This window comes from Acanthochromis polyacanthus, chromosome 11 (genome assembly GCF_021347895.1).
Source record: "Acanthochromis polyacanthus isolate Apoly-LR-REF ecotype Palm Island chromosome 11, KAUST_Apoly_ChrSc, whole genome shotgun sequence".
Taxonomy (NCBI): domain Eukaryota; kingdom Metazoa; phylum Chordata; class Actinopteri; family Pomacentridae; genus Acanthochromis; species Acanthochromis polyacanthus.
The window spans coordinates 4,939,983-4,956,323 of NC_067123.1; the positions used below are offsets into that span (position 1 = coordinate 4,939,983).

At 43.5% G+C, this 16,341-nt stretch overlaps 1 protein-coding gene across 1 annotated transcript in view; it reads left to right on the top strand.

The window, feature by feature from the left end:
• Positions 1-3,001: 3,001 nt before the first annotated feature.
• The window catches only part of ext1b (exostosin glycosyltransferase 1b), a 140,283-nt gene continuing 126,943 nt past the window's right edge, over positions 3,002-16,341 (top strand). Inside the window, 1 exon segment of the mRNA XM_051955272.1 lies at positions 3,002-4,764. Coding sequence (XP_051811232.1) covers positions 3,824-4,764 — 941 coding nt within the window. The 5' untranslated portion in view covers positions 3,002-3,823.

A 16,341-nucleotide genomic window follows, 5' to 3' on the forward strand; every position in this document is an offset into this window, starting at 1 on the left:
AACGAACATGCAAAATCACTACAGAAAGCATCAAAATTACCAGTAAGAGGCACAAAATCACCAAGAAAACTGACAAAACTACCCTGAAAGCTTCAAATTCACCAGTAAAATCATGCAAAATCAACTTAAAAAAGATCAAAATCACCACAAAACACACAACACAAATTCAAAATTGTCGTTAAAACATGCAAAATCACTCCAGAAAAGGCCAAAAAATGCCACAAAGTGAGACAAATCATCAATAAAAGATAAAAAATTACCACAAAATGGACCAAAACTACCACAAAGAGACACAAAAACACCGCAAAACAGGTGAAATTGCGACAAAACCTCAAAATGTCACATAAAATCACTAAAAAGGGTCCAGATTTGTCACTTTTTATGGACATTTCCATCATTTCTGAGCCTCAGAACTTCATCTGTCCAGCAGATAGAACCAGGACATTTAGGAGGAACAACTGACACCAGATCAGTTTTACATCCATCCAGGTGTCACAGTCTAAACACTACGTCGGATTTCTGTTCATTTTCTCTACAGTCAACTATGAGCATCAGTATTATGGGATGTATCATAGTTTCATGTCCCAAAAAGACAAAACCGTTCCAAAGACACGTGAAACAATCAAAACATTGCACTAAATGACACACAAAATGGCACAAAACAAGACAGCAAATGCCTAAATCTAGACACAAAGCAGAAAAAATGAGACACAAAATGCCAAAATCTAGACACAAAGTAAGTAAAGTAAGAAGCGAAATGACTAAAACGGCAAACAAAATGACCTGAAGGAAAAAAAAACTGTCCTTACGTTAAATAAAGTTACTGGAGATAAAGAACCAGATGATTCTTTTGGCTAATTTTGCTTCTTTGAAGTGGTCATTTGGGGTCTTTTTGTAGTAATTTTGCATCTTTGTGGTAATTATGCATCTTTTAGTGGAGAGTTTACGTCTTTCTGTGATATATTCATGTATTTTTGTGGTTTACGGTCATTTTGCAGTAGTTTTGGCCATTTCTGTGATGATTTTGCTTCTTTTTTTTGTAATTTTGCATCTTTCAGTGGAAATTTTGTGTCTTCTTATGGTGTTTTTACCTCTTTATGTGCTGATTTTGGGTCTTTTTGTGGCAATTTTGGCCCTTTTTCGGCAATTTGTCTCCTGGTGATTTGCATCTTTGTGGTAGTTGTACATCTTTTAGTGGAGATTTTGTGTCTTTCTGTGGCATATTCACCTATTTATGTGGTGTTTTGGGGTCATTTTGTCCTAATTTTTTGCCTGTTTTGTGCTGAATTTGCATCTGTTTGTGGTAGTTTTGGCATTTTTTGTGCTGATTTTGAGTTTTTGTGGTAATTTTACATCTTTCAGTGGAAATTTTGTGTCTTTTTGTGGTATATTGACCTCCTTCTGTGGTGACTTTGAGTCTTTTTATGCTGATTTTGTGTTTCTTTGTGGTAATTTTGTCCCTTTTTATGCAATTCGGTCTCGTTTTGTCATTAATTTGTCTCTTTTTGTGATAATTTTCCAGCTTTTCTTGTTATTTTAGTTACAATTTTGTGTCATACTGTGATATATTGACCAATTTTTGTGGCGGGTTGGACCTTTTTGTGGTGATATTGTCTCTATTTGTGGTCATTTTGCATCTTTCAGTGCAATTGCGCGTATGAAAGTGAAACTTAGATTATTAATAAAGATACTGTAGATGAAGAATCAGATGATTCTGATGAGGTCTGGTTGATATTTTGGTTGATTTTATATAAAACGATCCATCTGTTTCTGTTTTTGCTTCTTGTCACCTGCAGCGTTGAACTGATGAACACATGATGCATTTAAAGACACATTTTTGAGGTGAATACAAAGTTCTCTGGTTTCATTATTCCAGGTAGCGTCCCTGCAGGCAGCCAGGTTCTACAGCTTCCTGGGGTTTTTAAAAGAAATGCTCCAAACTTTCCTGAGTGGATCTTTAATCCTGGAGGCTCCAGCCGGAGCAGAACTCTGGAACATCACCAGCCTCTTCATCAGCCGCAGGGTTCTGGCCCGGATCCCAGCCAGCCCGCCTAATTAGTCCCCCTCTTCTGAGCTAATTGGCCGATAAAGAACGAGGACGGCCTCTTCACCCGGCGAGTGTTGAGTCACCGAACGGCAGCGAGAGGATTACGCCTCTCAGAAACACTCCACAGCGCTAATGTCCTCCCAGAGCCTCGGAGGTCCACCAGCAGCAGCTCGTTCTGAGATGATCCAGCTGAGAAGAAGCTGATGTCAGACCTGCAGCATCTGACTGAAGGACTGAAGCTTTGAGACTCCAGGGAAAAAAAAGTGCTTCAAGCTTTAAATCATAGAGATGAGAGTTTAAGAAAATACACAGAGCTGTTTGGAAGATGCTGCAGACACAACAACCTACTGTAAAACCACAAAACACACACAAAGTAACACACAAACACACACACAAACACACACTTCTCCCCCATGGTTTCCTGTTTCAGTGAATTACAGGAAACAAATGATAAAAATATGAAAAGAAGTGATTCTGAGAATCTGTGTGAAAGGAAGAAAGAAATACAAGAAGAACAAATGAAAGACAAGAAGAAGGAAAAGATGATGAAAAGGATGAAAGGAAATTAGAAAAAATGCAGAAAAATAGAGAAAAAGAAAGTTAAAATAAAGAAATACAGGAAGAAACAAGAACAAGAGAGAAAGGAAAGAAGAACTAATGATAGACAGACAGATAGATAGATAGATAGATAGATAGATAGATAGATAGATAGATAGATAGATAGATAGATAGATAGATCAGCTGATCTGAGGTCTGTAAGAAAAAACACTTAAAATATGTACAAATTAAAAATAAATATTCAGACAGAACTTTATAAAATCTATCATTTTATCTGCAGCTCTGAAGTCACAGAATCAGATCCCAGATTATCGATCAATATGAAGAACGTATAGAAAAAAGTGATCGATAACATGAACAGAAATCTGTCAGAGAGGGACCAGTCTGTCTGTACCGGGTCAATACCGGGTCTATTAAACCGGTTACCGGGTCTCTCCGGTGCTGTCGGTCTCTCCGGGTCTGAATGGGTGAATCCTCTAAGCCCCGCCTCTTCCGCTGCCTCGCACGGACCAATCAGAGGGCTCGGTGTCCTCGGTGGGACGTCACGTCAGCTGCCGTCGTGTCGGGTTGGAATGTTACCGACTAACAATCGGAACAACTGAGCACTCGGTAACCGGAGCTCGGACCCACAATCCCGTGTGTCGGAGCCGTTTCTCGCCTCGCTCCGGTGACCGGAGCCGCTGGTGCTCGTGTGTTCGGGTGTGTTCGGGTTCTCCGGTCCGGAGACATGCAGGGGTTCGTCCGGTTACTGTTGGACCTCTGAGCTGCTCCGCGCTGAGAACCGTCCCCGGTTTCTGCTGCTCCGCACCGGGACCATGGAGTGAGAGGAGCGGAGCGGAGGAACAATTCGCCCCGAGGATCTGGATCCGCTCAGCGGGCTGCCGAGCTTCTCCTTCGGGCTGAACCTCCGGCTGCAACCTCGGGGAACCGCGCCGCGCCGAGTCCGGGGAGAGCAGCTCTCCGGCGGACAGTTTTCCGTCGGAGCGGCGGCTGGATGATGGAGGCTCCGGACCGCTGAGCTCCGACATGGTGAAAGTGTTCAGCAGCGGGAGAACCGGACCGGACTTCTAGTCGCCCACATGCGCTGGATCACTCGCTGGATTTGGGAACCGAATACGCAGAAGGAGGCAGCCGGAGGATGGAGCGGAGCCGCCGGGGCTGGTGAGACTTCGGGCCACTTTCCGTTTGTTGTTCGTGCTCAGCTCGCCGCCAGGACACATGCAGGCCAAGAAGCGCTACCTGATCCTGCTGTCCGCCGGGGCGTGCGTCCTGCTGCTCTCCTTCCTCGGAGGGCTCCAGCTGCCCGCGGCCAGGAGCCGGCAGGACCGCAGCAGGACCGGGCACCGGCCCGACCAGCCCTGGCCGCACTTCTCGGACCCGTTACACCCGTTCGTGCCGTGGGACCACACGGACACGGAGGAGTACAACGTGCACGTCTCTCCGCGGCAGAAGCGGGACGTGAACACGAGTGTTTACAAAGGCAGACGGTGCCGGATGGACTCGTGCTTCGACTTCTCGGTGTGCCAGCGGACCGGCTTTAAGGTCTACGTCTATCCGCAGCAGAAGGGCGACAAGATCTCGGAGAGCTACCAGAACATCCTGGCCACCATCGAGGGCTCCCGGTTCTACACCTCCGACCCGGGACAGGCGTGTCTGTTCGTGCTGAGCCTGGACACTCTGGACCGGGACCAGCTGTCTCCGCAGTACGTCCACAACCTGAAGACCAAAGTGCAGAACCTGCCGCTGTGGAACGACGGCCGGAACCACCTGATCTTCAACTTGTACTCGGGCACCTGGCCGGACTACACGGAGGACCTGGGCTTCGACATCGGCCAGGCCATGTTGGCCAAAGCCAGCATCAGCACCGAGAACTTCAGGCCCAACTTCGACGTGTCCATCCCGCTGTTCTCCAAGGAGCACCCGCGGACCGGCGGGGAGCGGGGCTTCCTCAGATACAACTCCATCCCGCCCTTCAGAAAGTACATGCTGGTGTTCAAGGGGAAGCGCTACCTGACCGGGATCGGTTCGGACACGCGGAATGCTTTATATCACGTCCACAACGCGGAGGATGTGGTTCTGTTGACCACCTGCAAGCACGGGAAGGACTGGCAGAAGCACAAGGACGCGCGCTGCGACAAGGACAACGCGGAGTACGACAAGTAAGTGAGAGCTCATGTCAAAGTTCTGTTTGTGGGGATTTTTTACGCTTTTACGCACCGAGTCTGTGCGTAAAAAGGCACCATTCACATCCAAATTACGCACCGGGCGCGTAACGGTCACAGATATCAGAGTGTTTGTGTATCATCAGTGTGTGTGTGTGTGTTAAGCTCTGTGTGTGTGTGGAATGTTTTGGTCAGCCCCAGAGAAAACACACAGAGCTCAAGATTCAGAAGTTTTTAGTTGTGGTGTGCTCATAGATTCAATGCAAAAGTTTCTGAGTTCAGTTCCAGTTTACATCCTCTTTTTACCCACAGAATGAAGTTTATCACCTTGTAAACTCCAGATTTATATGCAAAAGTCCAAATATTTGGCTATTTATTGACTGTCAGTGACTTTAAGCCTCACAATGACCTCAAACTACAGCTTTAAATAGTTTAAACTCTCCCTACATGGCTTCTTTACGCTTCTCTGCTCCTTTTCCTCCATGAAGTCTCAGATCTTAGTGTTTTCTCTCCTGGACACCTTCTGTCCTTCCTCAGCTCAGTGTTTGATCTGCAGCCTGAACTCAGTGAGAGTGAAGGGAAAGTTTCTGCTCTGCTATCAGTGATCTGGTGACCTTGTTCAGGTTCCCATAGTGAGTTTACTCAGGCTGAGGTGAGCCATTTACCGCAAATAAATCACTCATAATGGGTTAATTACCACTTTAATTTGCAGGAGTCGGTGTCGTCGGTTCCATTTGGCCCCCAGGGACAGCTGATTGCCTCTAATTTTGGAGGTCTCCGTTTAGTCAAGGTGGTAATTAATGATTCCGCCTTGGGATCAGCAGCTGTACTCGACTGCTTGGCATGTTTTAATATAGCGGCCGTGTTAATTCTGCGGCACACACTTGGATTGTTCGCTGCTGTCAGGTTCACTCGTCTGTGAGTGACACCGGCTTAATCTGCATTTATCAACCTGTGGATTGTGGAGTTTGTAGAGGCTGAATAAACGTGAGGAATGTGAGAACGGTCGACATTGTTCCCGCTGGGTGTGTACCCAAGTCAAGGTTAGAGCAGAGGACAGAAGGAACGTTTCCATCCAATCAGTCAGAGGAAGAAGCAGCTAAAGATCAGGAGGAAGCTCGAAGCAAACACTCAGAGACACTCTGCCTGAACTCAGGTTGAACTCCACTAAACCTCCGTTTGTTGTTTTATCTTATCGGGATGTTCATCCATCAAATCCTCCAACTTTCACCGTCGATTCTCTGTTTTTATTTCTTGTATATTCAAGCTGCTGAAGCCTCCAGATTCTGGGATGTGAGTCTCAGAAGCTGCAGATTTTTGGTGATGAATTTGAGCCACAAGTTCTTGACTTTATCATCTTTAAAAATCCTTTAGTTTTGAAGCAGCAAAATTATTGAGTTATTGAGTTTTAGCTTCATGATTTCCTCTAAAAAAGAGTGAAAATGACTAGATTTAAGTCGACATTGTTCCCGAGTCAAGGTTAGAGCAGAGGACAGGAATGTTTCCACCCAATCATTCAGAGAAAGAAGAAGCAGCTAAAGATCAGGAGAAAGTTTGAACCAAACACTCAGAGACACTCTGCCTGAACTCAGGCTGAACTCCACTGAACCTCTGGTTGTTGTTTTATCTTATCGGGACGTTCATCCATCAAATCCTCCAACTTTCACCGTCGATGCTGTGTTTTATTTATACCAGGTCCTCAGTTTACGACGTCCTCGACCTACAGCATTTTGTGGTTCCTTCGCCGTCACCCATAAATTTATGAAGAAAGTCTTGTTCCATCATTCTGACGTACGGCGTTTGCGACATTAAAGCTAATTTTTTGCGGGAACTAGACGAGGATGACGGCTTTGTGAGCATTCACCAGTTGTATGCCGCATTGGATTGTGCTGCATTTGCTTTCTTTGGAAACATTTTTCCCTTCATTATGGCTTCTAAGTGTAAGCCAGACTCCTCTGATGGCAGTGCTTTGAAGAAAAGGAAAGCCGTCTACATGGAAGTGAAATTAAATACAATAAAACTGTACTTATGTATGCGGTGGGTCTCAGAAGCTGCAGATTTCTGGTGACTAACTTTAGCCACAAGTCTTTTACTTTATCATATTTAAAATTCCATTAGTTTGTAGCAAACAGCAGTAGATTTGTGAGCTTTAGCTTCACGATTTACTCTTAAAATGCTGAAAAAATGAGTGAAAATGGCCAGTTTTGAGTCGACACTCTTCCCTTGAGCAGCAGAAGGAACGTTTCCATCCAGTCGTTCAGAAGAAGCTGAAGCTCAAACCAAACACTCAGAGACACTTTCCCTGAACTCGGCTTGAACTCAGGAACCTGGAGCTGCCAACAGGATCCCTAACAAACCTCACAAGCATGCACTTGTCTATCCACTCGTCATCCTTTCCCCCGTCTCACCCGTCCTCCCCCCTCCTGGCGCTGGATGCCTTCGGCTCGGTGTCACCTGCGCAGATCCTCCATCCATTATCTGACATTCCAGTCGGCTGTGGTCGGCCCACCGCTGCCCCGCTGCTGGCTCTGCTTCCCGGCGGATCAGGCCTTGTTTTCCCAAAGGTGGCTTTGTCTTAGGGAACATCTCGGTGCCGTAATCAGATGACGGCGGCGGTTCAGGGAAACCGGAGCCTCTCCCCCGTCCGTCTCCACCGCGGCGTGTTTCACAGCTGAGTTATTCGGATCAATACCGCTGCCTGTTAGTCATTTCATTCCCGGCATCGATGCTGGATTTGATTTCCGTCCCCACTGAAGCTCAATAAATCCCATTTCATCTCCACGCAACACTTAAGCTGCTTTGTGAACCAGATGTGCCTTCGTAGAATCGATTCCTGCAGGTTGGTGGGTTCAGATTCGTCACTTTTTTACGGACATTTTCCATCATTTCTGAGCCTCAAAACTTCATCAGTCCAGCAGATAGAACCATGACATTTAGGAGGAGAAACACATCTGAGTTCTGGTAAAAACTGGAACCGAATTAACTATAAAAAGTTGGAAAATTACCACAAAAAGAGACAAAATTTCCAGTGAAGATGCAAAATTACTACAAAGACTCAAAATCAGCACAAAAAGGCCAAAACCACCACAGATGCAAAACCAGTGCAAAAAAAATTCATAATTATCACAAAATTACACAGAAAACCATAAAAAGAGACAAAAACAGGATCCAAAATACCGCAAAAGACACAAAATCAACACAAAAAGGTGAAAATCATCCTAAAAAAGGGGCTAAAACTACCACAAAATGAACTGAAACCACCACAAAAATAGGTGCATATATCACAGGATGACACAAAATCTCCACTAAAAGATGAAAAATTACCACAAAGATGCAAAATCACAACAACAAGAGGTACACATGCCAAAAAACGACACAAAATTTCCACTGAAAGATGCAAAAATGCCACAAAGGCTCAAAACTACCAGAAACGGACGCAAAATTAAGACAAAAAGGGCCAAAACTATTACAAAATGACCACAAACCACCACAAAATGGGTGAATATACCTCAGAAAAACACAAAATCTACACTAAAAGATGTAAAATTTCCACAAAGAATCATCTGGTTCTGTGTCTACAGTAACTTAATGTAAGGACAGTTTATTTCTCCTTATGGTCATTTTGTTTGTTGTTTTTGTCTTTTTTGCTTCTTACTTTACTTATTTTGTGTCTTATTATTGACATTCCGTGTCTCATGTGTCTTGTTTTGTGTGATTTTTGTCTAATTTTTTTGTGCTTTGAGTCTAGATTTAGGCGTTTTGTGTTTCGTAAATCAGTCCAAAAACGGTCTGAATCTGCTACAAAAATAGGTGAATACGGCACAGAAAGACCCTACATCTCCACTAAAAGATGTACAATTACTCAAACACTTTAGCATCTGCTTGTGCGTCTTTTAAGCTGCTCTGTGAACCAGATTTACTTTATCGAATCGATCCCTGCAGGTTCCGACCTGTGCTCAGGCTGCTAAACTTCTCCGGCAGCCGATAGATTTCAATGACTTCCTGTTTAGATTTAATCAAGCCGATGGATCCTGTGAGGCTCTGAGGGTCCGGAGGCCCCGGCACGGCTCTCAGGTGGACGGATCCGTCCGCTCGGCTCCGTTTGGGGCGGACGGGCCGATGCCTCGCGGCGCCGCTGCAGCTCAGACTCAGGAATGCACACACGTGTCGCAGCAGCTGTTGTGAGGAGCTGCAGAGGACAAGTACATACCTGGATGCTCAGAGAGGACGAGATAAAACACACTAACAGCACGTCTACGTGGTGGGAATCAACACACACACACGCACACACACACACACACACACACACACACACACACACACACACACACACACACACACACACACACACACACACACACACACACACTGCTGACCTCTGACCTGCAGCTTCCACAGGAATGCAGCCCTGCAGAGGAATGCAGCAGCAGGAGGTTAGTGGATCTCTGGACCCACTCCCAAATACACACTCTATACACACCTACACCTACACACACACACACCTACACACACACAGTCTATACACACCTACACACACACAGTCTATACACACACACCTACACACACACACACAATCTGCACACACACACCGTCTACACACACACACACTCCACATGCACGCACACGCACACGAATGGACGCACGAACGCATGCGCTCCACACACACACACTTCACATACGCACGCACACTCGCACACAGTCCACACACACTCACGCACAGATGCATGAATGCACACACTCCACACACAAATACACACTCCACATACACGCACGCATGCCACATGCATGCACACACACACACACACACACACTGCACACGCACCAACGGATGGACGCACGAATGCACACGCTTTGCATACATGCGCACACACACACACACACTTTACAGGCACGCATACACTCTCCCCACCCACACAGACACACACTCAACATGCACATGCACAAACGCACACGCTCCCCACATGCACACGCTCCCCACATGCACACACTCCCCACATGCACACACTCCCCACATGCACACACACACACTCTTTCTCCCCACATTTCTGAATGGATCTTTTACACACGTGGACAAAATTGTTGGTACCCCTCAGTTAAAGAAGGAAAAACCCACAATTCTCACTGAAATCACTTGAAACTCACAAAAGTAACAATAAATAAAAATTTATTGAAAATTAAATCATCAAAATCAGCCATCACTTTTGAATTGTTGATTAACATAATTATTTAAAAAAACAAACTAATGAAATAGGGCTGGACAAAAATGATGGTACCCATAACTTAATATTTTGTTGCACAACCTTTTCAGGCAATCACTGCAATTAAACGATTTCTGTATTTGTCAATGAGCGTTCTGCAGCTGTCAACAGGTATTTTGGCCCACTCCTCATGAGCAAACAGCTCCAGTTGTCTCAGGTTTGATGGGTGTCTTCTCCAAATGGCATGTTTCAGCTCCTTCCACATATGTTCAATGGGATTCAGATCTGGGCTCATAGAAGGCCACTTTAGAATAGTCCAACGCTTTTCTCTCAGCCATTCTTGGGTGTTTTTGGCTGTGTGTTTTGGATCGTTGTCCTGTTGGAAGACCCATGACCTGCGACTGAGACCAAGCTTTCTGACACTAGGCAGCACATTTCTCTCCAGAATGCCTTGATAGTCTTCAGATTTCATCGTACCTTGCACACTTTCAAGACACCCTGTGCCAGATGCAGCAAAGCAGCCCCAAAACATTACTGAGCCTCCTCCATGTTTCACCGTAGGGACAGTGTTCTTTTCTTCGTATGCTTGGTTTTTGAGTCTATGAACATAGAGTTGATGTGCCTTACTAAAAAGCTCCAGTTTGGTCTCATCTGTCCAAAGGACATTCTCCCAGAAGCTTTGTGGCTTGTCAACATGCATTTTTGCAAATTCCAGTCTCGCTTTTTTATGAGTTTTTTTCAGCAGTGGTGTCCTCCTTGGTCGTCTCCCATGAAGTCCACTTTGGCTCAAACAACGACGAATGGTGCGATCTGACACTGATGTACCTTGGCCTTGGAGTTCACCTTTAATTTCTTTGGAGGTTGCTCTGGGCTCTTTGGATACAATTCCAACGATCCGTCTCTTCAATTTGTCATCAATTTTCCTCTTGCGGCCACGTCCAGGGAGGTTGGCTACTGTCCCGTGGGTCTTGAACTTCTGAATAATATGAGCCACTGTTGTCACAGGAACTTCAAGCTGTTTAGAGATGGTCTTATAGCCTTTACCTTTAAGATGTTTGTCTATCATTTTTTTTCGGATGTCCTGGGACAATTCTCTCCTTCGCTTTCTGTTGTCCATGTTCAGTGTGGTACACACCTTTTCACCAAACAGCAGGGTGACTACTTGTCTCCCTTTAAATAGGCAGACTGACTGATTATGAGTTTGGAAACACCTGTGATGTCAATTAAATGACACACCTGAGTTAATCATGTCACTCTGGTCAAATAGTTTTCAATCTTTTATAGAGGTACCATCATTTTTGTCCAGGTCTGTTTCATTAGTTTGTTTTTTTAAATAATTATGTTAATCAACAATTCAAAAGTAATGGCTGTTTTTGATTATTTAATGTTCAATAAATTTTTATTTATTGTTACTTTTGTGAGTTTCAAGTGATTTCAGTGAGAATTGTGGGTTTTTCCTTCTTTAACTGAGGGGTACCAACAATTTTGTCCACGTGTGTAGCTCTAAATCTTCTCCTGGAGTCGCTCTGGTCTTCTTCCACGTCGGGTTCTGATCAGCGGTTTTATTCACGGCTTCTTCTTCCTTCGAAGGCTCAGACCGCTGACAGGAGCCCTGCAGAGGACGGTGAGGATCGGTACAGGACCCTGAAGTGTTCTTCCTGGTGCTGTTTGTTTTATTCCTCTGTGATCTCTGCTTGTTGGACGATCAGGCCGCTATGTAGGGCAGCGCTGCATCCACTAAGTACTGTAAGTGCTCTCTGTTCCAGATTATCCTGCACAATTCAAAAGCACAGTTTCATCTCGTATCACGAGTCGATGGCTGAGAGTACATCATTATTAGCGCTGAGTGTTCCATTAAAGTCCGACTGCACGGATTCCTGCGAGTCATCATCCCCCCATTTAATACTTAACCAGCTCTGTTGACTCATATTGACTTTGGCTGCTTCACGGGACGCTGCAGCTCAAGGTCGGCGAGGAAGAAAGTGATGATGATGACGATGAAGTCCAAGAGCTGAGCGGGCTTTTGGGCTTTTTCCCATCAGTACTGCAGGAACTTCTCCACTTCCTGTCTTTCCTTTTCCTCCTTTTCATGCGGTTCTTCCTCCTCTTCTTCTCCTCTCCTCTGCTTCCTCTTCTCTCGCCGTGGAAACATCGGTTTTGCAGCGCTTTGTGGTAATTTTGTTGGTGAATTTGAATCTTTCAGGGTAGTTTTGCCTCTTTTCACGATGATTTTGCTTCTTTTGAAAGTGATTTTGGTTCATTTTGTGCTAATTTTGCATGTTTTTGTCGTTGACTTCGAATCTTTCAGGGTAGTTTTGTCTTTTTTAACAGTACTTTTATGTCTCTTTGTGGCAATTTTGGTTCAGTTTTGATAATTTTGCACAATTTGACTGACAAATTTGAAACTGGTGGGGTAATTTTGCTTATTTTTATGGTGATTTTGTGTCTTTCTGTGGTACTTTTGGTCCATTTTGTGCTAATTTTGCATGTTTTTGTTGGCAAATTTGAATCTTTTTGGGCAGTTTTGCCTCCTTTTGTGTCTTTGTGGTCATGTTAGCCATTTTTGTTGTGCTTTTCTGTCTCTTTCCGGTAGTTTTGGTCCATTTGTGGCAATTTTGTGTCTTTTTGTTGGCGAATTAGAATTTTTCAGGGTAGTTTTGCCTTTTTTTTTGTAGTGATTTTGGTCCATTTTGTGGCAATTTTGCATGTTCATGTTGGTGAATTTAACTATTTGAGGGTAGTTTTCCCTTGTTTAAGTGGTGACTTTGTGTCTTGTGGGTTTTGTTTTTGCCTTTTCTGTAGTGATTTTTCATGTTTTTAAAGGCTGTTAGGAGTTTTTGTTGCAGTTTGATCTTTTCTGTGTTGATTATGTGTCTTTTTGTGGTAATTTTGGTCCATTTTGTGGGCGTTTGCATGTTTTTGTTGGCAAATGTGAATCTTTCAGGGTAGTTTTGTCTTTTTTAATGGTGCTTTTGTGTGTTTTTGTGGTAGTTTTGGTCCAGTTTTGGTTATTTTGTAGTAGTAGTGCTTTTGTGTCTCGTGGTAGTTTTGATGCATTTTATTATAATTTTGCATGTTTGTGCTATCAAATTTGAACCTTTCAGGCATGTTTTGCCCCTTTTTGTAGACATTTTATGTCTTTTTGTGGTAATTTTGGTCCATTTTGTGGGCGTTTGCATGTTTTTGTTGGCAAATGTGAATCTTTCAGGGTAGTTTTGTCTTTTTTAATGGTGCTTTTGTGTGTTTTTGTGGTAGTTTTGGTCCAGTTTTGGTTATTTTGTAGTAGTAGTGCTTTTGTGTCTCGTTGTGGTAGTTTTGCATGCATTTTGTTATAATTTTGCATGTTTGTGCTATCAAATTTGAACCTTTCAGGCATGTTTTGCCCCTTTTTGTAGACATTTTATGTCTTTTTGTGGTAATTTTGGTCTTTTCTGTTGTGACCTATGATGAGTTTTGTGGTGATTGTGAGTTTTTGTCGTAACTTCGCCTATTTTGTGATAATTTTGTACCTTCTTGTTGGTGAATTTTAATCTTTCAAGGTAGTTTTGCCCCTTTTTGTGGGAATTTTGGTGCATTTTGTGGTAGTTTTGCATGTTTTTGCAAAAATGAGGGCCCCACCGATTTGTCAGCCGGCCTATTGAATCGTTCGGGCCCTAATTTTTAGAGTAAATCCTGAAGCTGAAACTCCAAAATCGACAGTTTTTTGCTGCAAAACATTTGGATTTTCAAATTTGATAAAGTGAAAAACTTGTGGCTAAAGTTGGTGACCAGAAATCTGCATCTTCTGAGACTCACATCCCAGAATCTGGAGGCTTCAGCAGCTCAAATATACAAGAAATAAAAACGCAGAATCGACGGTGAAAGTTGGAGGATTTGATGGATGAACGTCCCGATAAGATAAAACAACAAACAGAGGTTTAGTGTAGCTCTGAGCCTAAACGTGTCTCTTACACACACGAACGCAGCCAAATATCAAAGAGTCCTAATTAAGCCGCGGCGCGTTCAGACTAATTATCCTCCACATCATTAACATTCTCCGTCAGCAGCTCCGGCTTTATCTGAGGGAGCAGGCCGTCATGAAATATTCATGATTTATTAATCTGACGACAGAGAAACAAACAACGGCGACCCGGAGCGCCGAGCGACTCGCTCTGCTCTCCAACCGGCACCGGGACGCCGCCGCCCAGGTGACGCCGCCGTTCCACTCCAGAACCGTGTTTCTCTGAGATAAGCGGCAGAGGAGAGTCGCCGGGTTCCTCCTCTCGGCTGCTGCATTCGGTCCGTGGCGTCGAGTCAACAATGCGTCGACCGCGAGACGAAAAAAAAAGAATGGAAATGTGGTGAAGAGCCTCCTGGAGCCAAATCACATCAGTGTTTCCACGCAGAGAGAAGAGGAACTGAGAGAGGAAGAAAGGCATGAAAAAGAGAAACATTAAAGGCAGGAAGTGGGAAGCTTCTTCCTCTTCTTCTCTCAGCTTCACCTCCTTTGCTTCCTCTGTCTGTGATTTGATCGATAAGTTTGTTTCCTTCTACTCAGATATTTTCAGCCAAACCTGCAGATTTACCTCCATTCATTCATTTAAGTTCCTAACTCCACAAAACCTCCATTTGTTGTTTTATCTTATCAGGACGTTCATCCATCAAATCCTCCAACTTTCACATTATCATATTTTACAATCCATTAGTTTTGCAGCAAAAAAGTCGAGTTTTGAGTTTTAGCTTCACGAGTTCATCTAAAAATATGCACAAAAGAGTGAAAATAACCAGTTTTAAGGTCTAGATGCTAGAAGTTGCACACGTGCGTCACCTCTGCTCTGATTTGATTAAAAGGATGTTTTTTTTTCTAAACACATTATTCATAAATTCTGCTAAACGCAGTCTGCAGGGCTGCTAGAATCACATCAGGACGTTCATCCATCAAATCCTCCAACTTTCACTGTCGATTCTCTGTTTTTATTTCTTGTATATTTCAGCTGCTGAAGCCTCCTTATACTGTGATAAGTCTCAGACTAACTTTAGCCACAAGTTCTTCTTAAAATCCATTAGTTTTGCAGCAAACAACAGTAGATTTGTGAGGCTTAGCTTCATGATTTACTCTACAAATGTCAAAAAAGAGTGAAAATGACCAGTTTTAAGCTCCACGATTCTGTTTTGTCGTCTAAAAGTTGCACACGTGTCTCACATCTGCACTGATTTATTAAAAATCATGTTTGAATCCAGTCTGCAGGGCTGCTGGAATCATATCAGTTGTGGAGCTGATACACAAGATGCTGCTTAAATCTGCAAAACTAAATTAATTTAAAATCTCTTGAGGTTTTTCAATCAGTTGCATGTTTGTCAGATCTGCGTGTTTCCATCCAAACCTGCAGACAAACATCTATAACTGATAGAAAACCTCTTCAGTGTGAATCGTTCAGCTCCTCTCTTCTGAACCCTCTGCAGCTCTAACGATCGTCCGTCAGTTCGCCGGTTTTTATTAAAACGTCAGCTGTAGCTGGAAGATGCAGATCTGCAGCTTCCAGAGCCTCGGGCCAATCTTCAAATGTTTTATGAAATCGATGGTCCAGAACCCCAAAATATCGAATCCACCGAAGACGAATAAAAGCAGAAGGAATCCGGGAGGACTCAGGATTATTGGTGTTTAGAAATGTAATGATTCTAAAACAGTTTATTTCTGAATCAGTTTTATTACCGAGCAGGTTTCACATACGAGGAGCAGCGACCAAGTGTTCAAGTCAAAGAGGAAGTCAGTCAGGTTTTCTAAAGGAAATAAGTCATAGAAATATTCACCAAGTGCAGGAGCTCGGTTTGTAATGTTCAGAAGGATAATGAGAATTAGTGGATCAGCTTTAATTGGAATCATTCAGTTTAATTTGTCCACATCAAGTTAACTAGTAGAATTAATGCCAGCTCTACTTAAATAATTAGATTCCTCTCCAATGAACAGCCTCATCTTCAGGAAAATCTACTTAAATTGTTTATTTTCATCAAATGTGAAATGAAAAATGTGATTTTCTCATGAGACTCGCTGTACTTTTTACTCTTTACTGAACAAAACCAGTGCTAGAAGAAGAAACGAGGACATCAGACGCAGCAAACTAAAGGAGAAGGAACCCTCATTTATGCATTTTTGCTTAAAAAAGTTGGACCGACTTAAAGCAACTACTTCAATTCCCAACATGCCACTGAATTAAGTTCATCCAGATTCAGTTTTCCAGTCATTTTAATGCAGATTTTCGTTTGATTCCTCTTTAACGAGCGTCGCTGCAGCTTCAGTTGAAGGAAAATCAACTTGAAGTTTCCAGTTTTTCCAACTTTAGCATTTATTTTGCTCAAAAATAAAGCATTAGTTTCTCATCATCTTACTATTCTTTCC